This window comes from Nothoprocta perdicaria, unplaced genomic scaffold (genome assembly GCF_003342845.1).
Source record: "Nothoprocta perdicaria isolate Ctin4 unplaced genomic scaffold, notPer1 scaffold_111, whole genome shotgun sequence".
NCBI lineage: Eukaryota > Metazoa > Chordata > Aves > Tinamiformes > Tinamidae > Nothoprocta > Nothoprocta perdicaria.
This window is the reverse complement of record NW_020454217.1, coordinates 1,100,097-1,126,453: the sequence shown is the minus strand read 5'-3', so window position 1 is coordinate 1,126,453 and position 26,357 is coordinate 1,100,097. Positions and strand designations below refer to the sequence as shown.

General features: G+C 37.4%; 1 protein-coding gene across 2 annotated transcripts in view; it reads right to left on the bottom strand.

Annotated features, from left to right (window-relative positions):
• Positions 1-15,389: 15,389 nt before the first annotated feature.
• The window catches only part of HECTD2 (HECT domain E3 ubiquitin protein ligase 2), a 32,952-nt gene continuing 21,984 nt past the window's right edge, over positions 15,390-26,357 (bottom strand). The window contains exons 14-21 of one of the 2 annotated variants that reach the window (XM_026050953.1): positions 24,853-24,941; positions 23,245-23,403; positions 22,678-22,752; positions 22,104-22,191; positions 21,729-21,835; positions 20,184-20,299; positions 19,426-19,569; positions 15,390-17,615 (exon numbers count right to left, since the gene is read on the bottom strand). In XM_026050953.1, coding sequence (XP_025906738.1) covers positions 17,495-17,615; positions 19,426-19,569; positions 20,184-20,299; positions 21,729-21,835; positions 22,104-22,191; positions 22,678-22,752; positions 23,245-23,403; positions 24,853-24,941 — 899 coding nt within the window. In that variant the 3' untranslated portion in view covers positions 15,390-17,494. Of the gene's footprint in view, positions 17,616-19,425; positions 19,570-20,183; positions 20,300-20,810; positions 21,024-21,728; positions 21,836-22,103; positions 22,192-22,677; positions 22,753-23,244; positions 23,404-24,852; positions 24,942-26,357 lie in introns of those variants that run through there. The other variant, XR_003251211.1, reaches the window with a different exon arrangement.

The following is a 26,357-nucleotide window of genomic DNA, read 5'->3' as shown; positions in this document are numbered from 1 at the left end:
TTCTTTAGTCAAATCTTGCAAGCAGAATATACTCTCACTTCCATGCTAGAGACAGAAATATCAAGTGAGTTCTCAGCAAAGTACTGTAACTTTCCAAATTACAGGCCAAATAAGGTATTCAAACAATGATCCTTCTTTCTCTCTCTCCCATTCTCTTTATTCTTGCTTGCTACACTGTGCATGGAGACCGACTTCACAGCAAAAGCAAGTCTGCTATAGTGGTCAATTCAAAATACTTCAGTGATCTCAGACACAGAAACAATTTAAATTCACATACGAAAATTTATCATGAAGCCTGGGAGCTGACAAACAGTAAAGTGGCTTCAGACCAATCTGTATCAATCTGTATTTTTCCTTTCTGTGTCCTGCAGTGAATCAGGGTGGCTCTTCACAGGGAAAACAGTGGTGGCTCCGAAAAACTTTTTAAAACCTTCAGTCTGAAAGCTAAGAATGAAGGAATTATTTTGTCTACTAATGTGCAACTATCAAACTTCAGTTATACCCGTGAGTTTACAGAAAATGGAGGCTGCTCCATTCTGACTAGAGTGTGATTTGGCAACAGAAGTACTGTTACAGCTAACCACAGCACTGAAGCTAACCAAGATTTTTTTGAATGAAGCTAGTTCAAAATATACAGGTATGTGCATCTGGTTAGTTTGAAATATGAAGATATGTGAACCTGAGCAGCTTTCTAGTTCATTGTGTCACTGAGACATCAGCCAGCGTATGTTGCATGTTTCACATGCACAGAGTCCCTGAAGGGGCCTGCTGTAAGCCAAATATTTATTTTGTAGATTATACAGCGATAGTTTTCTTTAAAATCTGTTCAGTCGCTCTCCGGCTGCTATAGTGTGCTGCTGCCATTCAGGTCACAGTGCACAGCTGGCCCCATGTCCTATTCTCAAAAGCAGAACATCTTTCCCACTCTGCTGTTTGACTTTGGCAAGTTGTAGCAGTGAAGGGATCGCAGCTTGTGAGTCTCCACTCTAACATACCTGGTAGCCAAAGTCCGGGCTCAGCCCTGGCACCGTCCAAGTCACACAGCAGACCAAGAGCGTGGAACTGGTTTTCACAGCCTTCTGTCAGGCAGCCAGACCAAATCCCTTTAGACACAAAGAGGGCATTTTCAGAATAACTAGCAATCAATCAGTGACAGTTCAGACAAAGTGGTGTGTTTCAGAAAATTACTGCTCAGGAAGAAAGACTAGAGGTATGAAGAGAAAAAGGATTCTCAGCTTTACAGAGCTATATTGAATACTTTTTTTTTTTTCTGAAAAGAAATAAAATCTTAGCAGCTAAGTGCGTTTGACACTTTTTTTTCCTGAAGGAAGTATCTTAGGCTGAGGCTGAACTCTTCCCCCTGTGAAAATGATTTTTAAAAAGTTTGTTCCTTCTATTACATTATTCTGTTCAGAAATTGTGAAGACAGACGTTTGCAATGTAGTTGAATCCCTTGCAGCTAGATGCACATGGCCAGAAATCTGCTCCCAAATGGTATCTGAGACTCCAGGGCAGATACATTTCCCTGCAGGGACTGAGCCCAGAAAAACAAACCTCTGCATTTCTAATTTGTCGGAGAAGTCTGGAAGAGGCTTTTGAATCTGCAAGGATCAGGGCCCAGAAATGGCCAGTGAACATCGTCCCTGAGGCCTCACTCCAAATCTTTCACCCATTTGCCATTAAAGGAACTATGGCCAACATTAAAAGACCCCTAATTTTCTAAAAGACACAACATTAATGCTTTGTTAGTAATGGAGAAGAAATTCCTTACAATACATTACAGGTAAAGTAATTATAACATTGTACTAAAAAATTGCATTCAAAACCCAGAGGGGTGGAATAACTTTGATCAGCTTCCATCTATTTACTAACGTGCAAGTGGCTAAAAATATATATTTACCAATCACAGGTAACATGAGTTTAATGTATCAGCAAGGTATGTACAGTCAGTTAAAGTGTAACTGACTGGTGTGACTGCAATCCTTGAAGCAATGTTCAGAATAAAGTAGGAGTTATCTCTGGAACTAACCTGATTTGAGCATAGCTAGAGGGTAGCCTTTGAAAGACTGCCAATACAAATGATCCTTTTTGATAAAGCCTACTCTGAGTATGATGAAATATAGTCCCTGGATCTGATTCATTAAAAGTTTCTGTTCTCTTTGAGCAGCACTTAAGTTAAAAAATTGGCCAAAAGTTGACTTATCTAATGATAAGTCTAGAATGTTAACTTAAAATAGGGATTGCCTAACTGCTTTTTATGTTTTACTAAATAAAGATATTTATTCAAGCATGATGTTAATCAATAACTCCCTGACAGGCTAAGTTGGAGACCTCAGGACAGGCCTGAATGATCAAAAGCAGAAACTTTTCTCATTTTGTCTGCATTTGCTGCCTGTTCAAAAATGCAAGGCCTGGTCTTTAATGTCAATATTTTATGAGGTTACTTGGTGCTATTGCTAACATCAGGCCTCTCCTTATCTACATATCTCCCAAAAGACAGCTTTTTTTTTTTTTGATCGCTTTTTTCAGCTATTTATTAGTGAAGTCTTGTGACTTCCAGTCCTTTTAACAAAGTTATGATTAAATTCAAAAGAGAGGCAGCAGTGGAAAGCTTTTCTATCTTATTTTTTCAGGGCCTAGAGTGCAGGGATCACAGCCTCAAATATATGTTGCTGTTTATGTTTAGAAGGGCTCACTTCACTCCCAGGTTTGATAGGATTAATCTTCCCCTCTAGCTGAGGTGGCATGTGTCGGGCCCCTACTGACACTAAAATGTCATGGAAATGCCTAAAGTTTCAGTCTTTGCTCCTTGTCTGGAGATGCCACAAAGCAAACTTTCAGTGCACTGAAGAATCTCTGATTTCAGAAAAATATTCCGTAAGTGCCAAAGCAAATCATAAAGATACAGTGTCATAAAAAATCCAGTTTGATACAGCAGTCCCACCTGCAGTGCCCAATAGCATGTGTAAACCTTGCTTTTGTAACCTGATGCTTGCACAAGGAGTGTGAGAAGATGGCACCAAAGCCACAAGGCTCTGGGGGGCCCTGCAGCACCACTGCTACGGCAGCGGGGAAGGGCGATCGCCCTTCCAGCTGTGTTAGAAAAACAGCTCTTGCAAGACTGCATGCTGTGTTTGAATAACACTCAAGCTAGCACCAAGTGTGAAATCCTTCTTAAGGTTTTTTAAATTTTAAAACACATTTTGCTACTAGTGTCTGTCAAATACATACAAGACAACCCTGCTGTGGCACAATAAACTATTCTTCTACCCTGGGTTTTCTGTATTTCAACACATTGTCCCAGATGCCACTCTTAGTCAAAATAGATACGTGCTTTCTGCATTTAGTAAACCGAAACATAAACACTCCACAGTTTAGATGAAATAAAAATGTCTTGAACAAGAAATGTTAAAATTGTTTTGCCAACAGCCATGGACAAGTTGGACCACAAAGAATTGAATTTTGCAGGATGCCAAACAAAATTTGTCAGCTGACTTTGATTTTGACCAGAGTTTTTAGTTCTCCTGGTTAAATGAACAGAGGCAGCTATTTGCCAGCTAAGAGCGAATGCCTCTGGCCTTTGCCAGTCCTGAGCAAACTCTTGGGATTCTGCTTGGAGTGTTAGGAATAAGAAAAGAGCTTGTGTTTCAGTGGCCAAAATAGTCATTCCAGATAATTTTTATGGATACAAATTATATGTACTTTGTCCTATAATGCCCTCATGTAGCTCTGACCAGAAATAATTTATAATGCTGAAACGAAAGCATGTTGATATGTGTGATATCACGGAAACTAGCTGTTTTGTGATATTAAATGCAAGATTAAGGGATATTGCTTAAGGAAATGGAGAGAGTTGGGGCAAACAGTCATCTGTTACTGACAAAGAAAATACAGCCAAAAACGTGCCTGTCATTCCTGTGGTGTTGAAATGTTCTTGCTATGACTGCTTTTTAAAAGCAGGACCCTCTTGCTGGCTACTCTCCGCGATCTCCCTGTCCCTGTGAAAGCGTGCAGCGCTTAGGGCTATAACTTAGAGAGGAGGGCCAGCAGCTGCACGCACTCTGAGCACAGACAACCAGCGCAAACCCCTTCAGGTTGCAGAGGGATCGTATTGTCTCCTCTGGACTAGGAGCGCGCTGGGCAGGCTGGCCGGCCGCCTTGGCCCTCATGGTGCTGGTGCCGCCGCCTCGGCCCTCATGGCGCCGCCGCCGCCTCTGGGGCAGCGCGGCCTCCCGAACGCCACAGCAGGGAAAAATCGATGGATCCTCGGCGGCACTACCCCAGTAAGGGAGATGCAATTTTAAGAAATCACCAAGGATGCCCAGAAACACAAACTTGTTTCTCAAATTAGGAACATGTAGAGTAGATCAAGTTAGATCCAGAGAAACACGAAACAGCCATATTAGGGCAAAAAAAGTCTATTGTAATCATTGACTATGTTAAATCTGAATTTGTAAACACAGAGCCAACAGAAGTTGGCAGTTCCGTGTGTGCAGCTAGTTTTTCAAAGCAAGGCAACAGAAAAAACAGCATCTGTTTATTCTGGCATCCAGACACTGTTACCACAGCTGAAAGCTCAGCTGTATTTGTTGTAGGCCCAGAATTATTTTCATTCTGCTCACTATATTATCATTTCACTCAGATACACATTAATGTTCTTAAAATGAATAATATTTTGCAGCAAGAGATAATGTTTCTAAGGAAGCTGAATTCCAGTGAGGTAACTTAATTACTCAGCAAGCATCAACACTTCTTTATCGTGGTTTCTAGCTCTCTACTATCTGATCTCCATAAGTATTTAAAGCTTTTACTAAGACCCTGCATCACTCCCACTTTTATTATTTTTAATGGGGAAACTAAGCCTAGAGAGATTATCAAGATTATCTTATTACTGTAGGGTCAATAATTCCCAGCCGTGTTGCAGCCTGGCCTAACTTGAGAAAACGAGCAACATGCCTTAGTTTGCAGGTACAGGTTGAATACTTTCAAAACAGATCAGTAACGTAACATACTGGTGTTCAAAAAAATAATGTCAAGGGCAAAGCATGTAGCTCAGGGCACGAGTTGACCATACTAAAGCCAGAAGCAAAATATCATGTTTACCTTATTAGGGAGAGGTCTGTGACTGCCTCCCCGTAGAGCTGGCAGGAGCAGGAGCAGTTTGGAGGGAGCTGCAGCAAGAGATGGAGCTGAGATGGGTCCTGTGGGATGAGACGGAGTGAAGAGCTGTGTCTGGTCCTTGGCTGAATGTGGCAGGCGCAGGTACACTGCTGCCTCAGCTGCCACTCTTACCTCTCTCCTTACTAGAGGGAAAGGCACCTGGTTGCAAACCAGGCTACTGCTGGCTATGTCAGGCCACACAGTAGTAGCCCTAGCACAGAGCCAGAAACCCAGTCCGGATCCCCCGAGCTTCCTGCCAGTGTCTCCATCACAGAAATATTTTCTTTCTCATCAAACTACTAGCATTAAACTTTTCAAAGCATATATATGTCTACAAATAGAGGAAAAAAATAAAAAGGAACAGGAAAAATGAAACAATTTCTAAAAATGTAATTATTTTTTCATGGAAAAAATCTCATAAAATGTAAGAAAAGTCAGAATTTCACAGAAGTTAGAGCCATTTGGAAATTACAATAAAAAGCCTATAGAATTTTATGAAGAAGTATTATTTATTCTTTTCATCTAGACCTATATTCTTGCTAGAAAACTGTAACAAGACAAAAAAATAAGTCCATTTATAAACCATTAAATTATCATTTGGACCTTACTTGGTGATTGCAGGGAATGACTTCTTTCTGTAAATCAAGAGTTTCATACTTGAATGAGAGAGCCCACCTTTACCATGATGCATTATTATCATTAGCTGTTCTATAAAATGTGTTTTTTGCTGCCTTACAACTGTACTTCAGTGAAGTACTGCAAGACAGTAAAGATCATTACCTCTCTTATCTTTAGATGTTCACTGATGAAGAACTCTCCAAAGTATTTTTCCACTACAGCATCTATTCGCTGTTGCACAAAAGACACGCCATGCACAACATAAACACAGACTGTAACACTATTGTACTTACCACAAACATATTTTTTGCTCATATTGTGAAATGACTTAAATTAAGAGCTAGATTTTTATCTTGTTCATATAAATGCCAAATGCACTGGAACTACTAGATACATTAGGAACCTATTGTGGGTCCCAAAATACCAATGAACTCAAATAGCAAGTAGGTGAATATTAAAAAAAAAATAGATGCTTTACCAGGATTGGTTAATGCACCCCATACAGTGTGTGGATGGTGGGAGGATGGACTTATTTGGGGCATCTCAGGATTTGCAGCTGATACCAGGGTCCAAACCTGCAGTGTACCATTTTTCAAAACACATTTTTCAGATAACATACACGTGTCAGTTCTGAATTTAGCCTGTCCGTTATCAACTTCTTCCCAGATCATGTACACTGTCAGGAAAATGTATTTTTATTATCTTCCTGTTTGTTTTTCATCATACTAATCTTGAGGCAAGCTTCAAAAAGCAGAACAGCGGTGGGATCCCCACCTAACTTTTGGAGAAAACTTGTGAAGCCTGGAAAAGGGCTTAGAGAAAAGGCAAATTTAGCATCAGGTAGAAATAATATCTAGCAAGTCTGCTAAAGAAACCTCTGATAACTGGCCCTGCTGCTGAAAACCTCTCCAGTGGCTATTGCTTTCGAATTTAGCCATGGGCAGCTCAAGTAGCTGACCTTGCTCCTCAGCAGCAACCTGGCACAAAGCACTTGTGCTGTGCTGGTGCTGACGTGGCAGCCCACCTGGCTCTTCCTTCCTAGTGCCCGACAGACCAGCTGGCTTTGCATCCTGCTGAATCCTCCCATCGCTTGTGTCTTACTCAACTGGTAACAATGCAGGGCTTGGTAGTGAATAGAGAAAAAAGAAAAGTCTATTTTATTTACCATTTTCTTCCACTTTTGATTCTCCTTGCTCAGGAAGTATAGTTGCTGCAAGGGAAAAGGTGTGTGAACACTGCTGAGTGGTCTTGGGCAAACATGCCTTGCACACAGGATGTTTCAGGAGCTGTTACGCTCAGCTGCAAGGCTTAGTGCAAATCTAAATTGTCACAGTGAGAAATTTAGGTAAAAAGAACATCAAATGTGGTTCTTGGCACTTCAGTCTCAATCATTTTACAATCTGCTGTGCTAATGTTTAAGAGAAACCTGTGTAATCTGCCACTGACAGTGAAAACGCTGCCCCTGGAAAGGCACTTCAAGAATGGTCTGAAACAGCATTTTCACTTGCCTGAAGCATATCCTGTGATATGAGGTATCTGATCTGTAACTTGACAGTTCATACCAACACCCTACTTTCAGATCATCGTTACTCAGAGCACGTCCTTGGCACAAGATGTCATTCTTTCAGCTGCAAGTCAGGTCCAACTCACAAAAACGTATTCTGGCTTTGAGCTGGAGCAATGGTGGTGGGTCAGCGCCATCCCTGCCTGGACAGATCATTGCTGGAAGACTGTGAGGAATGGAGCAGGACTGCCAGAAGATCAAGGTGCCTGGCAAAAAGATCTAATTCACCACTGGTGGAGCTGCTTACCAGGAGAAAGCTCCTGCTGATAGACCGGGCCATCTGTGCTGGTCAGACAAGGTAGAAGAGGCATGGTCCGTAAATCCATTTTTATATAGCAGGTATCAAAGATATAAATGTACTCTGCAGTGATCTTTTGGGATATCATATAAGCAGGATGATGTCCATAATGCAAAAACTACAGCATTAAGTGGAAATTCTACTGTGTTTCAGGTATGAGGTAATTATATCTAAAAATTGAGGTAATTAGGTGGCAAGTTGCTCTTAGATAATGGAAGATAACATGTTTAACTGATTTAAGAGTTTTAATGGAAGATTGGACAAGTTTCTGTAGATACAATCTTTTCAAGGGGTTTTAAGCAAAGATTTCTTTTATTCATGTTAACCATGAACACAAATTCTGAGAAAGCAGTCATTTGCATTAGAACAGGGAGTTTAAGGAGAGATAAAAGCTTGGGACAGATTCTTACCTAGTGTAAACTGGCCATTTAGGCTATTTTAGGATGGTTCCATTTGTTCCAATTCCATATCAGCCAAAGCATTTACTGGCTTGATCAAGTCAGAATTCTTCAACATGTTTAGAAGACAGTTAGCAAGCACCAATCTCCTAGAAAAATGAAGAACAAGAAAGAGTAAGCATCTAAATAGCTAGTAGGCAACAAAATATCTCTGAATAAATTAAAAAAAAAATAGATTGCAAAAGTCTTACTTGTATTAGGAGCATTTACAAACTATGATTCTGATGGGATTACAGGTGATTTCTTATATGTGCCCATGCTGAGACACTAGCAGAGAGATACACACAAAAAGTGCAAAGCTTACACATGCTGGATATTATTATTTCAGACTAATATTTCAAATGTTCAGAGGTACGCAACAATTTTGGAAGACGGCATACTTAGGTAGAACACTCACAAGGCATTCAAGCTTGGCAGAAGGCAAAATGTTAAAAAATAGAGTATGAAAAACATCTTTTTATTGTCAAGTTTACAATTCCATACCTAAACTTATGTCTTTTATAAATAAGGAAAGAACGAATTAAGTTGTTGAATTTAGGAATGTTTTTATAAGTTAGTGAGCCTAGAAACAGTTGAGATAAAGCTTCTGCCAATCAGGTTGTCAAACTGAAAAATTCTTCAAGCAAAACTTGAGTTTTATATTGACAGCATTTTTACATGTTGGCAACTATGGGACTTGCCCAAAGCCTGCTAAAATTGGTGGAGGATTTTTACTGGCTTGAATAGGGATTTTAGCATGATATACTCTAGTGTAAATGACACAATATTCTCAGCCTCTCTCTTTGCAAAACTACTTGTAGCTTTGTAATCAATATAGACTATTTTTAGTTTAGAAAATTTATATTAAAAATACAAAGCTTTACTGAGACTCTGAAAGCATTTTTAAACATAGAATTATTCAAAATTACTAATATTTAATTACTCTGTACAGTAAAACCAGCTAATACTAAAAATAGGACACCAGAAAACAGGAAATCCAGTTTAGGGTATATTCATTATGTGACTTTTGTGCAGTTTATAGAAATCTTTGCTCTTCTATGATGAAACTAATTCAGTAAGCATGCCCTCTTTAAGCTATTCAGTGCAAGGATTTTTCTACTAAAAATATGCAATAAATACATACAGAACTGAAGCTTACTCAATTGTTTATCTGCAGCCCAGAAGAGTTTTCCCAGAGAAATGGCCTGGAGAGCACTCAAATATTCACTGCCAGCATGGCTTCTGCAGACACTCACCAAAAAAAAGGCAGATTTCTCCATATGCTTCAGAAGTGGGAATTTTAGGGTGCCTTAATTTGCACTTCTTCACATAGAATTATGAAATATGTAGGCAGCTAACTGAGATACTGGGAAGTTGAAGTAGACATCAGTGGTAAGGACTGTGGCTCTCACATGGAAAGATGCCTGTGAAGATCCTGGAATTGGGAGAAAATCCCCTGCACCTGCGAGGGGAGGTAAATGAGTCCAAGATCACACAGGGCCCGCCTGCCTCTCCTCAGTGGCAGCCCAGGACACTGCTCTACTCTAGAAAGGAGGAATTTCTATGTGCAACAGGAGCTATTGGGTGGTTCTAAGGTCAGAAAAGACCTTGTTCTAAAGTTTATGATGTTACAAAAGGAATTAAATGCAGCTAGAAAAACATAGTTTGCTTACACTACCAGAAAACATGTCACTGTCTGAGATTAAGAGGTTTGTGCTATGGAAAAAAATTCCATGTTGGTTTTCACACTATGCTCTGTGTTTTCAATCAGCAAGGTCATTGTGACTTAATTTTTGTTACTTGTGCACATTGCTCAGAATGTGCAGTGGGGCTTATTTTACTGAGATGAAAAAACAGAAGGCCCTGATTCACCCTGAATCGGAAAGGAAGCTTTTATTGCATTTGGGCACATTTAACAAAAGCAAGTTGCAGAAATTAAAGCAGACCTCGTACATCATTCACAAAGCTGAGGAGAACACAGCTTCCTTTCACTCACCAACTGCAGGAGTTGCAGGTTCAAGAGCTCACAGGATGGGAGCAATGGGGGCTCAGATCCCATCGCAGGAGACCTCAACTGCTCATTGCCCTCTTGTAGATGGCTGCTAAGTTCTCAGAGCACTACAACGGACAGCGTGAAGCAGATAGAAAAGCCTGACTCCCCCCTTTCATGAATCGGGCTGTGGGAAGACAGAATTTATGAGCTGAAAGAACCCATTAAAATTGTGGCTAATTTGGGGGCAAAGAAAATGATGAAAAAGAAAATTGCTATAGTTTGGAAAAGCTGCAAATATGCAATGCATTGCAGATACATTTTACACATATTTATCACAACTAATAACCTCTGATACACTTGTTCCTCTTGTTGCAAAAATTGGACAAATCTGCTAAAAAAAAAGGCAAAAAAAAAAATCCCTCATGAATGAAACAAGCCTTTAAGCTAGATGCTGTAGCTAATGCTAAAGACATGTACTGGTTACAGAGTAGAACACTGACCCAGAGTTACCTCTTGTTTTTCAATTCCCTTCACCAAAAGTAATCCTGGGTTCTGCTTGTGGTCAGTCTGAGAAACTGACCAAAAAAAAAAAAAAAAAAAAAAAAAAAAAAAAAAAAAAAAAAAAAAAAAAAAAGGCAAAAAACCAACAACAAATAAAAAGCCCAAAATACCCAAAAAACCCTACCACTCTAAACCACAAAAAAAAAAACCCAAAAAAAAACCCTTTTTTTTGACTTTTTTTGATTATAGGTGAGTTGCAAATATGTGGTTCAGTTCTGTGTGATTTTCACTTCACAAACTACCTGTGCTAAAAAGGAGTTGAGGGACTCAGGAAAGAGTTAAATGCATTTACTAAGGGCATTTCAAAAAAATAACATCACTACACATTTTGGCTCCTGTGTGAACATTCAGGACAGAGATACATTTCAGATTAAATATATGATAGTGGTTTCCATTTTGATCTTTTTTCCCCCCTAATATTAATGTTTAACCTGAACATGTATAAATCTATACCCTGAAATTGATTGCAGTGCATTACACTGATGAAAAGGGCAAGAGGTTTACAAAAAAATTTAGGTCACCTAATTGTGATCAGGATGCAAAATTGCTTTCCCCAGCAGTGGAAAATTTGTAGTTTCTCTGTCAATAAACACAGTAACAGATAATGTTCACCAATAAATACTTCCCCAATGCCTTGAAGACAGAAGGAACAGAATATTGTTATAATACATAATACAGTTATTGAAAGTGAAGCTAGTAACTCAGCACTTTTTATTTCCCTTTAAAATCTATTAAATCCCTGTTCCAAAGAATTTATTTGTTCTGTCAGTACATATTATAACGTAAGACTTCTTTATTCAGATTATTTGAAAAAATAATTCGGTAAGTGTAAAATGAAGCTTTAACCTAAGCAACTGTTTCCTGCATGTTTTTGATACCACCATTTTCACACTTGACGAGCTATGGCAAAATTCTTCACTAACTCTTATGAACTAACAGAAAGCTCCAAGATAGTCTTTGCTGTAGAAGCTTCACCTTTTAACCTGCTGTAATTAAGACAAAAGAAATTGCAATACCAACACATCACATTTCCAAGCTGTGATTTCCTAACTTGATTAAAAAGCTTAATTACAGTTGGCAGCCACCTGGCTAGTCACTTGGCAGTAGGAAGTAGATCCTTCTGAACTGTGAGAATCTCTTGCTTCACATTTTCCACCTTAACCTCTGTTGTGAAAAAGACATAAAGGCGCAAGTTGACTTGAAATCACTACAGAGATATCTAGATGTAACTAAAGATGGTTAACTGAAAAGAAATTAGCACATTAGGATATAGCATTTATGATGTTCTTAGGACAACTCAATTTGTCCCGAAAACAGAGTCCACTGCTGAAAACATGAACAAATGAAGGTAAAAAAGCAGATAAACTTCTTTTTTTCCTGATAACTATCTCTAAAAGAAATGACTGGTGAATATCAAGTCACTAATCTCATCAGTTTAGTAATAAATCTACATTGCAATTCCTTTGTTCCTGTCCATTTACTAATTTCTAGCAAAACGGAATTCCAATAGAGAATACAGAGGCAAGATACTCAGAGAGCTTCAGCTGGTGTCTGGCTTTCAGGGTCTGCTGACATTTACAAGCAGTAGTAATTGCAAAGGGAAAAACCGTGAAGGCTTAAAGGGCTTCAGGGAAGGCTCCCTGCAACCTCAGCAAGGGCGGCTGTAACGCTGAGGAACGCAGGATCCCGAGTGCTTCCCTGGCCAGAGACGGCTGCAAGGGCAGCAGCCTGGGCCTTGCCAGCTGAGCAAACACCAAGAACTCAGACTATTTAAACTTGGACTGTTTAAATCAGGCTTGGTTAAAAAATTGGTCAATAAAGCCAGATTGAACACCGATGTTAGTTAACTAACTGTTGTGCAAGAAGTTGGGATTTTGTATGGTCTATATTGGTCACATGAGATTCAGACGATTGTAGATGGAGCCTGATAACTTTTAGCTAGTCATGAGAACTAGGAAGAAGAGATCCAAATATCGACTGCTCTGAAACGCACAGGGCTGCCCTGCACGTACCTCTCCTAGAGGGGCCTTGTGCAGTTTGGGTAACTGTATCCTCTGCCTGGCTCCTTCAGTTCCTCTCCGAAGCAGGAGCTTGGCACGCTCTGGAGGAGGGTCGGGCCCGGCTGGGTGCAGCGGTTCTGGGGTGGTCGCTGCGAGCAAGGGGGCAGGCTGGACGGAGCGGGAGGGACGCGCTCTGCCACAGAGCGCCGGCCGCCATGCTGGGAAAGTCAAACGACAGTAACACAGGGGAAGGAAAGAGCGTAAGGCTGAGAGCTACTGGACTGACCCTCAAGAAAACAGGGATGAGCTGGACCCAGAAGGGGCCAAATGGACACAAAACTCTCCCATCACCACCCTCCCCACAACCTCCAACTATTCTTTCAAAACCAAAGGCCTTTACAAGAGTGAGTTACAGCCCTGACGCACAACTCATTCTCCTTTATTAACATTAGAATCACTCTGATTTATGGAAGGGTACTGCAAGAGACAATTCACTTGTGAAGAAAGAAGTCTCTTAAGGTCCCTTAAATTACCTATGTCTTAAAAAAAACCCCACACAGTAAAACCAAGTTCTACACTGAAAAGGAGAGGGAAAAACAATCCATAAATCACAATAAGCTATGGGATGAGTCTTTAACCTGCAGCTTCCCCAGGACTAGAAAGGGGGTATGTTTTTCTTTTTAACACCTATGAAAAATGCCACAAGGAATGAGATCTTCACATTCTTAAATGCAGTATAGGAAATGCACCCACTGCAAACAGATACAAGAGAAATAATGCACACCAATACATTTAGCACATTGGGAATTAGTAGATGGGACAGAGAAAAAAAAACTCCTGAAGTAACAGTTTAATATTTAACCTGCTCCTGTTGCATCACTCCTTTTTGGTTACATGCCATTGTGTAAGAGTAGTTCATTAAAAAGAAAAAAAAAAGCTTTTTTTGAAAGTTTTGAAAAGTTTTTAGATATTTTACCTTTACATTCTATAATATCAATCATTGCTTTATTATTATAGTATTAATTATTGCTTAGTAGTTCTCTTACCTGTACCCTGCCAAGCCAACGGATGGGTGAAGTTGTCAACTTCCAAAAAGAAAAGACCTCACACAACAACAACAACAAAAAATCCAGTCACTCCAACCTGTTTTAACTTTTTAGTTTACTTCTAGTTTATTTCAACTTTAAAAAGAAAATCTCGACAGCCACCTTACTCTATATTCTAAACAAAAAAAAAGAGGGCAGTTCTCTCACAACCAGTAGATGGCTTCAAAGAAATGTAAGCCTTAAGCTCTGTGAGAAGACTTTTCCACAGAAAAACTGCAGCATTAAAAGAAATACTAATCTATCCCAAGTTTAGCTTGCTAAATAGAACACTAAAAACTGGTAAAGCAAAAAAAGTGCAATGCATTCTTCTTTATTTTTTTTTAAATGGGGCTTGATATACAGCTTATTTAATAGAGACTTCAAAGAGCTAGAGATTGTTCATTTAAAACTAAAAGCTAGCTGGCTTATCTTAACCCATATTGGAGAAATATGGGATCCTGTGCTTTTTCTCATATATCGAAGCCATTCTGTTTTATGGAGGCTGTATAGCATCCATCTCCACCATGGTGGATTACTTTTTCTAAGCAAAACATGCAACAATGAATAAGATGCATTTAGTATCAGAGAATATGTGAGCTGGATACCCCTCATTTTGAACTCCAGATAGCCTTGTGAAAAGACTCCTTGGAGGGGAAATAAGTATGATGATAATATCAATGCCTTCTCTTCTCAGCATGACCGATGTTACTGATAATATCTACCCATCTTTCCGGGTCAATTATTGTACCTCCTCACCTCCCAAAGCAGCGTGAAAGCTGCTACTGCACTCTTTGAAAATCAGGTGTGCCAGGTTACCTAAACTAACTAGGAGACAAAGACAAAATCAAGACCAAGATCTACACATTTTTTAGCCACACTGCCTTCAATACAATTGTGCTTTGGCTATATTAATACATATATCCAGCTATATTAATTACCCAGGGCACAGACCACTCACAGGTCCTGCTCTCTGCCGTAAAATTTCTGATGTAAAATAAAAAATCTGTGTGTATTCTAGACTACTTGGTATATGTATACTAGGCCAACTCATTTATTGACAAGAATGATATAAACACCACAATTACAAACAGTTTTCTCCCGATACTGTCTACAGCTATTGCCTAACTTGTACCAGCAAAGACTACATTATTTATAATGTCGTAGCAGTTATCAGGATCCTTAGTATCTTTACCCTAGTGAAAATAGATGCATTTCTCCTGGGTTAATATGAGCACATTACAATGGAGTCAAAGCATCCTTTAAGCAAGGACAGCTGAAAATGATGGCAAATCAGATTTTCAAGTCTATTATGATCAATTTTGGAAATATGAAATTAAATACGACCCAAAATGGCAATGTTTGATTTAACAACTGCACAATTTTAATACATAAAAATAGATACTAAATAATGAACAAATTTATACAAACCAGATTTCTCTTGTACGGTACAAAACAATAATGGAGATAAAAAGAATTGCTGAATTACAGGGCAACACAGAAGGACAACAAAAAAGTCATTCAGGAAAATTTTTAAGTGATCAGAGGCTTATTTCATAAATAAGTTCAATGCTTTCATTTAACAAATACAAAACCTACTATTTAATTTATTAACATCAGGAAATATATAAAATGTCATTACATGATAGTATCTTATTTAAAAACCTATGCGAATACAATAGCCTTTGTAGAATTCTGAGGTAATATTACACAGTAAATCAAAAAGCTTTAATAAATAAAACTAAACCCAAGACAGTGCAATTCAGTGGAAATAAGATAAAGCTTTTGTTTTAACAATAATAGATAAATAGTTATTAAAATTGGGCTTAAGCCATAAAAAAATATTTTGGCTAATGTGCCTTGTTTTCAGATAACTGTATAGCTATTCATGAGCCAACATTCCACAATTCCAGCTCTACGGAGGGGGAAAGGGAGTTGCTTTTTCCAGATTTCTTATCTACATCCTCTTCTGCTGTTAGGTTCAAGCAATTCTAAATTTCTGCCTAGTTCATTCAGTGCAATGGTGAAAATTTCATTTCCTTAACATCTCAATTCCTGCAAATTGAAATCTATTTTAAAATCTCTATTTTTGAAAGAAACTGTATACAGTTCCCAATTTTGAAATGCTGCTTTTAACACAGTGCTATCTTAATTTTGATCCAAGCTCAAGTCGATGAATTCTAGTATTTATTTCAATAAGAGTACAATTAATACGTCAATTATTTTGAAGTATCCCACTATTTGCCTCTACTTAATAAATTAATGAAAGCATCGTTGCCTTCTCTAGGTTAAGAGAATAAAGTTAAATTTACCCTTAACTATATAAGAAAACACACAAGGGCTAAACCCACAATTTAGGGTTTAGGCAGTTGAGACAAATTAATTTGTTCATCATGGGAAAAACTGTTGGCTGTATGCAAATAAAGGGAAAACAAGAGATATGTTGCTGTTGTTGAAAATAAGTAATTGACTACAGACACTAAATAATACTTGAGCATCCAACTTCAGGTAGAAGTCAACTGGGAAAGCTGACAAGTTAGATGCCTAAGTACCTTGATTGATCTAGGCATCATTCAGCTGAAATAATCTATAGAGCACACAGTAACTTTTTATATGAAAAATCCATTACCCTGCATGCTAATAAATTCTGTTTAATAAATCAGTATTTTAGAACCCTCTTTTCCCCAGCTTCTAGTTTCCTAACTCTCAACAGGCATACTGTTTTTTTTTTTTTTTTCTTTTTTTTAAATTTAGTTTGTGCCAGGAAAACTAAAAAATATAGGCTTCAGGGGTTGCTAATGGAGGTTCAAGCCATTATAAAATAATGGCTTTGGGGGGTTCAAGCTAATGAAGTCTTCAATGTTCTGCTGGAATGTTACTGTATTCATTTATGTTACAGCTTAAGACTTTCAAAGTTGCTGAATGAATGACAGCGTGATACATATATTCCATTTTTTTAATTCTGCTGCAGATTTCATTCTTTTCCCCAAATATTTTAATAGGAGGAATTTATTTTAAATATCTGCTTTTGTTTACTCTATGAAACTACAGTAAATCTGAAAGGAGTAACACAGAAATTGTTCAGTACCTGCAGTTTGACCTTGAATCCACTTAACCTGAAAATTACCTTTTAACATCCATGTACAGTCAATCCTGCTGATCTGTAAAAGCTGAATATAGAACATTTAAAACCTCTTATTAATAAAAAATAAACTTTTAGCAGTAAATGACACTATCAAAACTGTATTTGTTTACCGGCAGTTATTTACATGCTTCTTAGCTTGTTTAACTGAGAATGAAAACCATAATATTAAAACTGCATACATTTTATAAAGATTAAAATTCCTATTTGCCTTTGTGAAAATATGGCTACATGCTGTATGTTACACTCTACTGTTGTTAATTGAAGACATTCTGTCACTGGGATTAGTTAATCAAGAAATATTCTGTATGTTATTTCCCAGTGGGATACATATGATGTAATTATGGATAATGATAAAGTGCTATTAGGAATCACCAGGAATGAGCTATAACTTAGAACTTGCTTTAGTCTTTTTTTTTTCTTAAACAAATATATCAACTTTTTGTTGGAAGAATACTCTCTAACAAAGCAAGCAGTAAATGTATTGCTATACAGCAAAAAAACCCACACACTTCATATTTAATTTAAAAAAGTCAGGTAAGATTTGCACAGTATCAAGAGACAACAATGAAAAGCTTAAAGGCACAATTAGAAGAGAGTGAATGCTACATAAAAACGCTGTTCTTGCAGAACTTTCTCTCATTCTAGACCAAACCCCTCTGCATTTGAAATGCCAATTATCAACTTTTGCTTCAGCTCTTTCTTGTTCTTGTAAGGAGGGAGACAAAGCTGGTTGAAGCAGGTATGGGCCACAGGTAACCTTAAAAAAAATAAACAAAAAAACCCTCAATAATAATACAAGAAAAGCAGGACCATCACTTACCTACACCTTTCCATTTAAACATTACCTTAAAAAGAAACCTTATAAAATAACTTGAAGAGTAATGCTAGGATGAATATTTATGATATAAATATAGTGACCACTACTGTCAGTCACCTGTGCCTCAGGTGCTCGGCCTGGTTTCTTTGCCTGTAATCCCATTCCCCTCCGCTTCTTCTTTTTGGTTAAGTTGGAACCATTCCTTACAGATTTTCCAAACTCCAAGTAACCACACAACTTCAAATACTTAAAATCAGGTCTTCTCTGAATTTAGAGATGCTTGCCATATAATACACATTCTCGTCATATAAAATATTCAGTAATAAATTTGGAATAATCAGAATCCATAATGTGACGAATGAAATGGAGCATGGAGTAAGCATGGACACAGCCAGACAGACCAGAGTGACTGTAAGGATACGGAAAGCTGGAAGTTCAGCCTGGTGCTATACATCCCTACAGACATATATGTCAGTGCAATGCACTGAGGAGCTCACTGAATCACTGCAAAAACAAGAGTTCCAAAATTTTGGTCCTAGTCAAACCAATTTTTGAACGTGCTAGACTCTCCTGAAAGCTGAGCTTGCAGATATGTGTACAAATCTCTTCATCCTGCCTGGCTGAAGCCAGCCTTCCTGGTCTGCAAGGTTTGCCTTGCGGCACACAGACCTGCACAGCTCTAGCACACTTACTACTCACACACATTCTTCCACTTTCAAGAAAAGCAACAAGTAACAATAGAGTAAAATTAAGCAAATTCAAAGATTCTTATTTTTTTTTAAATCATGTTCTTACGTTCATTTAACGTACTGGTGCAGTTACTTGAATAAAGTTTCAGCAATGATATAAACAATACTTAAAACAAAAATGGAGATGGCATGTACATCGCTCAGGTCTTTAAGGAAAACTATCAAAATTGTGACCTTCTGGAGAAACATAATAAAAACACTTAAAAGGAACTATATTGCAAGCCTGGGAAAGGAGGGTAAGCCAGAAGTTTTTGCTGAGGAAGCTTCAAAACCAGTTACTCTTGGAGACAGCTTTCCAAAGTTCCTCCATTCTTGAGAGGGAATATATTAACTGGAACGTATGAGGAATTTTTTCAATTTCACTTCAATACAAAATAAAACACCACCAGAAACCTAAGTACTTGTCAGGGACTTCAATTTTACTTTCACAATGAAGTTATAGGCTGCTTTGTTCCTAGAGCATAGGAGCAACCTCTGCATTAGCAATTCACTTACTCACCAGAGACCATAAAGGAACACTACGTCTTTACTAGTCATACATGTTAAAGTCCTTATTTAGCCCGTCAAGAAAAAACGTAAATGTTTTTCTGCAGCTGCATGGGCTGCTATTCATTATGACAAGCAGACTCAATGATTTCAGAAAAAATTATGGTGATTCACAGAGTATTTTAATTAACTCAGCTGTCATGCTAGGAACACTAAAGCTAATAGTTTCTTTGTACTGAAGACATGTAAGGAAAATCTTCATAAATAAGTAATTCCTAGGCTCCAAAATACTGCCTGGAGAATTGATTTTGTATTAGATAATCATCTGCTAACTATAGCTATTCAATAAATGGGTTTGGCAACAGCTAGGAGAGACTGTCCCGTTTTTCTCTCTTACAGGCTATTTTTTGTTGTTTTTGTTCTTTTTCTTCTATTAAAGTATTCAAGAGCAACAAGGACTCTTCAGGAAATAATTTAAAAATGAAATTTTTTAAAAAATCCAGAAAATTATTTACCAATTAGTGGATGTTTCACTCTTTGAAATCTTGAAATTCAGATCAGCCATCCCTCCCACAGGTACTCTATCACTTCCTGTAGCAAAATGCAGCAGCTTCTTTTGAAGGTCAAGAGAAAATCCAAGTACTACATCCCAAAAGTATCTATATCCAAGAGAGAGTAAGAATAAAATGGTGCAATGAAATATCCTGACAAAGCAGGAGATCAATAGGACTGCAAATATTATATGATGAATTTTAAATAAGAAGTTTAAAAAGTAGGACATCAGCGCTATCCTAATATGTAAAGGTTTGAAAAAAATCCTGGGCATTTGACACACACACCACTATGAATTTTGCAATGATGCCCCAAACCACTTACCTATGAAAAATAAGCGTTCTCCTACTATTATAAATATCCTAAGTGTCAAGTAGCATTGGAAGAGAAAGGCATTTTTAGAAGACTGAATATGATTTCATCACGCAGGATTTTGAAACTACTGTTCTTTTTGACTCCTTTCAATTCAATCTGGTTATATCCTTCTAAAGATACCCAGCAGCACATTATATCATTAAAGCTCTAAACGTTCCTTCTTGCAGATAAATTATGTCGTTTTGTCTTATTTGGAAACACATTTTTAAAGCTTCAATCATTTATGATTCATTCTCAGACTATATTTAAAGAAGAGATTATTCCCAACAGTCTACCATTTTAATATGTTTTAAAATTCAGTATTTAGAATGAGGAAGAAAAAGAAAGAAAAAAAAAAAGAGTCTACCGTATAGTAAGATCAGTTTTCTGGTATCCCTCATATTGGGTACTTCGTTGTAAAGCAGACATATCCAGTTCAGGACTACCACAAACAAGAATTTCAACCTCTTCTGGACGAAGCAGCTGTCAAAAAATAATTGCAAAATATGTAATCTTTGTTAAAGATGAAAAGTGATGATACAAGATTTAGACAAAAAATATTTAAGATACTTTGCTAGCACTACAGAAATTTAATAGTATTCAAAGATAAATTTCTAACTTTTATCTGACATTGTTTCATAAAAAAAATCTAGATATTGATGAATGCCTTGCTACATATATAGTAAAACGCAAAGTTACTGGAAAACATATTTTAGCATATTTCTCTTGTCTCTCATTTCTTTACCATTGTTACATTTATTACACTGACTTGTTTCTCTTTCAGTTGGATTACAAATGGTCAAGAAGAAAAACGGTTTTGTATATCTGGCGTTCACAAAGTTTTTTTTTTCTTTTCTTCTACAACTTCTAATTACACCCAAAGAGGATTGTTGAGGAGTACTGGCAGAGGGTACCTGATTCCTCATCATGAACACTACTGTGCAATGGCAATACATAAAAACAATAAAGCATGTTAAATGACTGCTAAACTTACACTAGCAGAACCTACTTCTTAATCATTTACTACAATATTGTTAAGCTGCATGAAAGTACTTCATGGCATTTCAATGGATTTTCAGCCTCCTTCCTGAAACTTCCTTGCAGTTCGTCACATTTCAGTTTGCTGCAAGTGTGTCATATTTGGCTAATTTCACAGGAATGCAGAAATTCTCATGCAAATTATAATCGCTTCTTCCTTCTCTTCTTACTGCACAAGGAACAATGTAAAATATAAAAGATACACCAACAGCCAAATAGGACTGGATACACAAGAATCTATCATCAGTCTCTGATTATTCCTCCTGCAGAATGTACCATGGGTGTTGGGAGCTTTACTGCTTGGGACTGTAGCAACACACAGAATCCTTGTGAATGGTCACATGAGAGCTTGTGAACTGTCAGCAAACACATGCTGTTCAACACAAAATAATTGGTGGACATTTTTTATCCATTTCTACAGGATCATTAGGTATCAGTTCATTGCCTGCTTAATTATTTCTGTTCTTGGACTCCTGCGATGCTTGCAGACCTGCTCCCAGTGCATTATACACATCCTACAAACATGGAATTCTATTCTTAAAAAGTAGTTAGGCCTACCTTGGCTGTGGTCTAGTGTGTTACACTGATCTCCCCTACTCTATTCTGCAAGCACATTGCTGATAAATAGTGTTCTCAATCTATCGCTTTTACTACTTTGTTATCTTCCCTTTTCTCTTGTAAGATTTCTGATAGTTTTTTCTGCAGTTTTTATTGTTGAGCCTATGTCTGAACCCGTGTCTCTTCAGAACCAAAACAAAGTTTCTTTATGAACCCTAAAAACAACCACTGGAGTTACTGAGAGTAACTTGCATCATTTAGACATGTTTACACGACTGAAAACAAAATGAAAAATTATGCTTTACTTTATGCTTACCAGTAGCGCATATGAAGCACAGACACTATGAAATCCATAATAGAAAGCTGCAAATTGTTTGTAGATTGATTTGTTGAGAAGAAAATCAACATAAAGCTGCACATATTCTAAAAAGAAAAACATTTTTGTTGTTATATAAAAGCTGCAGACGATCATTTGTTGTACTAATTCAAATTTGTTGTACTAATTCATTTAATTTATAGAAATGAATGCATATTATCTAGATATTGTTAATATACTAGTAAAGTTGGTAGGTATACCAGAAAGAATTTTAAGAATTTAAGAATTTCAAGAACTTCAGTTTCACACATTGTTAAATAAAACATAAAAATATAAAGGGATAAATTGTATGTAATTAATATGTACTGTAAGTACCTTTTCTATTCTGATTTGTAACTGGAATTTTGTCTCCATTTGGCTTTAGGTTGTAAGATTTTATAACACCAAATTCTTCCTGAAAAACCTGGGGAAAGAGGATTTAAGCTCAGTGCCAGAGAAAAGTTCATATGCTCACAATTGACAAAGCTTTACTACTATAAATATTTAATCTGTTTCTCTGTTTAGAGCATATAGCAACTATAAGGATTTTTTTTTTTTAATTAAACATTACAACTTCCAACAATTCCAGGGACAAAGTCACGGATTGCAAGGTGATGGTGTCATAGGAAGGTAAAAGCTAGAAATGGTTGGAAATGCACCATCAACGGGATGGGAACCTGGCAGTCAATGCTGGGACTGACTTGAACAGCCTTGAAGCCCTGCGGGATGGGGTGGCTGCCATCCACGCAAAGCCCCGAGGGCTCTGCTGGAGCTTTCATCCCAGCTTTGTGGGGCTTTGTGTCCCACTATCAGCCAGCACGCTCTGTGGGCCTCTGCAGAAACACAGAAATACTGTTTACAAATTACTGAAGTGGTTTAAGAATCATTTAATAGCCATGTATGTAATGACCTGAAAGGTTGAGTAAAAATCCTCTTCAACATTGCCTTCATAGGCTAGAAGTTCACTTAGTCCATGAGCCAATTCCTACAGTAACAGTAAAAAACAGTAAAAATCCTTTAGTAAGCTTGCAACATTAAAGGATGTGCTTTAAAAGGGCCTATCAGAATTATTATTCCATACAAACAGTCTTGGGCAGGATGGGAAGTGCTTTTCAAAATGTTTATGCATACAAAAAACCCCATATCACACAGTGCCTTTAAAAGAAGGGTGTTTTTTTTTTCTCCCTTTAATTTCAATCTAAGCTGTTAAATTTCCCTTAATTCTCCTTTTCAGTATGGAAAATAAGTCCAGAACATTCATGCTGAACTTTGGTACTCTAACTTTAGGTAAAGCATATCTTACAAAATTCTACCATGCTAAAGAAGGTGGAGAATTTCTGTGTTCAATGGAAAAAGGGAGACCGTTTATCAGTCAGTGCAAATTAAGTGGCTGTTGTGAAGCTGTCTATGATTCATGCATTAAGTTAAATAAGACAAACTAAATAGTAATTTAGCCTCTGAAACACTTAATACTTACTGGCATAACTTGAATCAGGTCTTCTAATGTAACATCACAGATGCCTACAAGTGTATTATGATCACAGGGAACAATGGGAGGACTCAACAGTTTCTTGTAACAGCAAGGTGGGAAACGAATATCCAAGGTGATGCTGTTGTATACAGCAAGTCCCATAAGCTACACAGGTCAAAGGTTAAGGGAAGAAAAACTGGCATCCTTACTGCAGTTAATATTTTCATTAACTTGGAAAATATATTCTAATATCTCCTGAGTATACTCTAACACATGCTAAATAAACGGACAGAAGTTATGTAAGTTTCTTGGACTGACATTCCTTTCAACACAATTTTATATTCCATTAGGTAATAATTAAAGCAGTCAAGTTATGTACATTGAAAAAATCATTTGAAATCTTTCATTATAATGTCTGATAAAAGTATTTCCTGAAGCCATTATTTCAAAGTATTGTTTTGATTAAAAAAATTGTTTCGATAGAAAAAGTATAATTATAGATACAGATTTTTAATCCAAAAATTCCAGAGGGACAGAAAAAGTAATTTTTCTTTTGAATAAAATTAAAACCATAAAAGTGCCTGTGCTGGCACTACAGTTCATCAATGAGCCCATTTAAAAATATCTGACAAAACATCATATCCACAGAGTTTGTGGAAATAGGAGTGGGAGAGAACAAGACACTATTCTAGTTTAAAAAAAAAACACAACACACACACACCAAACAAAAAAAACCCTTGTATGTAAACTGTTTTCTCTACCCAGACTTGTATTTTTGCTGCCAGCAATTACAGCCCAACTGTTTTGGCTTCATATCGAGAGCAACTTAAACTCAAGAAATATCCCACACTGTCACAAATATTAATTATCTAAAACAAACACAAAATCAGCAGAATTTTCAATTAGTTTCAATTAAGGAGATGAATCATCCAGTTTGGTCCCTTTTGCCCCATACCTATGCTAATTAATGACTTCAGTATATCTCTTGATAAATGAGGCAATCCCTTCCATGTCCTTTATGCTGTTTAAATAAGGTATATCAAAACATTAAATAATGAGTTACCTGAGCTAACAATTCATAGTAGAAATTTGAATTACACCAAAAATTAGCACAATAGGTCTGACTCAGCTTTCTATTGCTAAAACTTCGCCATTTGGCACAACAGAAACCCTAGGAAATAAACCTATGCTCAAGACAGCATTTGGCTTCCACTCAGTCAATGTCCCAGCCCCAAACACACAGGCTGATAACAGAGATTTAAATGAATTAATGAACACTGATGTACACAGGGTCACTGATGCTTACCGAATGACCCTGAAAACCTAACTATGTAGAAAAATGACTGCACGTGTGAGAAGTTGCTCTTGCAATCTTAATTCAAGCAATTTCTTCCTGCAAGCTGTACCACACACCCATACACATATGGGAGTACGAGTTTCTTCCTCTTTTTAGCTCTCCTGCTTGAATGACATTCTTTTACAAGTTCCAAGTGGAGCATCCTTGTGCAGGCGACATGAGGAGGAGGTGGCAGCAGCTCTTGGTGCCCGCTGGGCTGGGTAAGGGCTCAATAACACCTGTTCACACAGCACCTTCTAGCTAAGGCGAAAGGATACAGCGCCCACCAGCCGGAATTCCGAGTAGTTGTCACACTTAAAGCTGCTGAACCAGTGACAGTGCGAGTCCTTGTGATACGTGAACATACCTGTGAACACAGGAAAGTTGCTCACTGCAAAGCTTCAATAAAAGGCCATACTAAACTTTTCTTTTTCCCTCAGATATACCCTAACAAGTGTGTCTATTGGCATGATCTCCAAGATTGTTTTCAATCCTGTGGCTATTGTTCCACAGGAGAAGCAGTGGAGAACCTCACAGCAAGGATCACCAAGTGCAGCTCCAAAATGGGATCAAAGGCATCACTCCTGACAGGCACCTGTGCAGCGTATGCTTCAGTCCCTCTTATAACAGATGTTCTGTGCCACCTCTATGACACCCATTTCAGTGCCGTATAATGGGTACAGCCAGAAATGTAATTATCCTAAAACTTGTGTGCTATAATGTTAGCCCACTTTTTCCTGCCAAATATCAGCAGCAAAACATAATCTTTAAAAACAGTGACATGAATCCCACAATGCAAATACTGCAAGCTTTATCAATCTTACAAGAGAGCTGTAAAAAGTCTCTCATATACATACTAGCAAGAAAGGAATATTCTTCATATTTACATGAACAAAAATTCAATTAGAGAAGTTATAAAACAACCCCCCCCCAAATAACTAAAATAAATAAATAAAAAAGATGCAGTGTCCTAAATTATAAGCTAGAGCCTCCTAAAATCAGGACTGCAAGATAATATAACTACTATTTACATCAGATAGATTTTTAAGAGCAACAGAAAGGAAAAGTCTATGCAAGGAAAACACGTAACAGCTTTAAGAAGCAGGAAAAATTGTCAAAGCAGCAAGAAAAGTAATTTATACGCTATTTAAGCAAGCGTCAAGAGTGAAATTAACTTCAATCCATAACTAGATTGGATGGCATGTTTTAATTTGTTGAGACTGAATGGGCCTGCAAATTAATATTGTTTTCACGGTCAGCGTGTAAACAAAGCACTAAATAGTCCTAAGGATATCTAATATGTAGCATGAAATTTCATTTCCTTTTGAAAGGCAGGGAAAAAATACACATCTATATAACAATCAAACTCCTTGGTAAAAAAAATAATATATATATATACACTGACACACACACATACATAGATATATATTTTATATATATATATATATGCAATAACAACAAGATCCTCTGTCCTTCCACGCTTCCCTGGCAGCCACTATTTGCAATTTAAGCATTAAAGAAAGCAGATTATGCAGTCCCTTTCCAAGGGACAAGAGCAACTCCAACTCTCCTCCTTTCCTTGGCTGATAGTCATATCACTGAAAGAATTTACACTTTAAAGTGAGAAAACCTGCCAAAGCTGGTGAAACAAACCTACTCTCAAATGTTTCCAAACTCATCAGTTAGCAAGCTCTGCTGACAACACATTTTTTATTAACAAAACTGTCAAGCTTACTGAACAATTTCTCCAGGATAAATTGTTTCCTATTGAGTTTCTCACTAC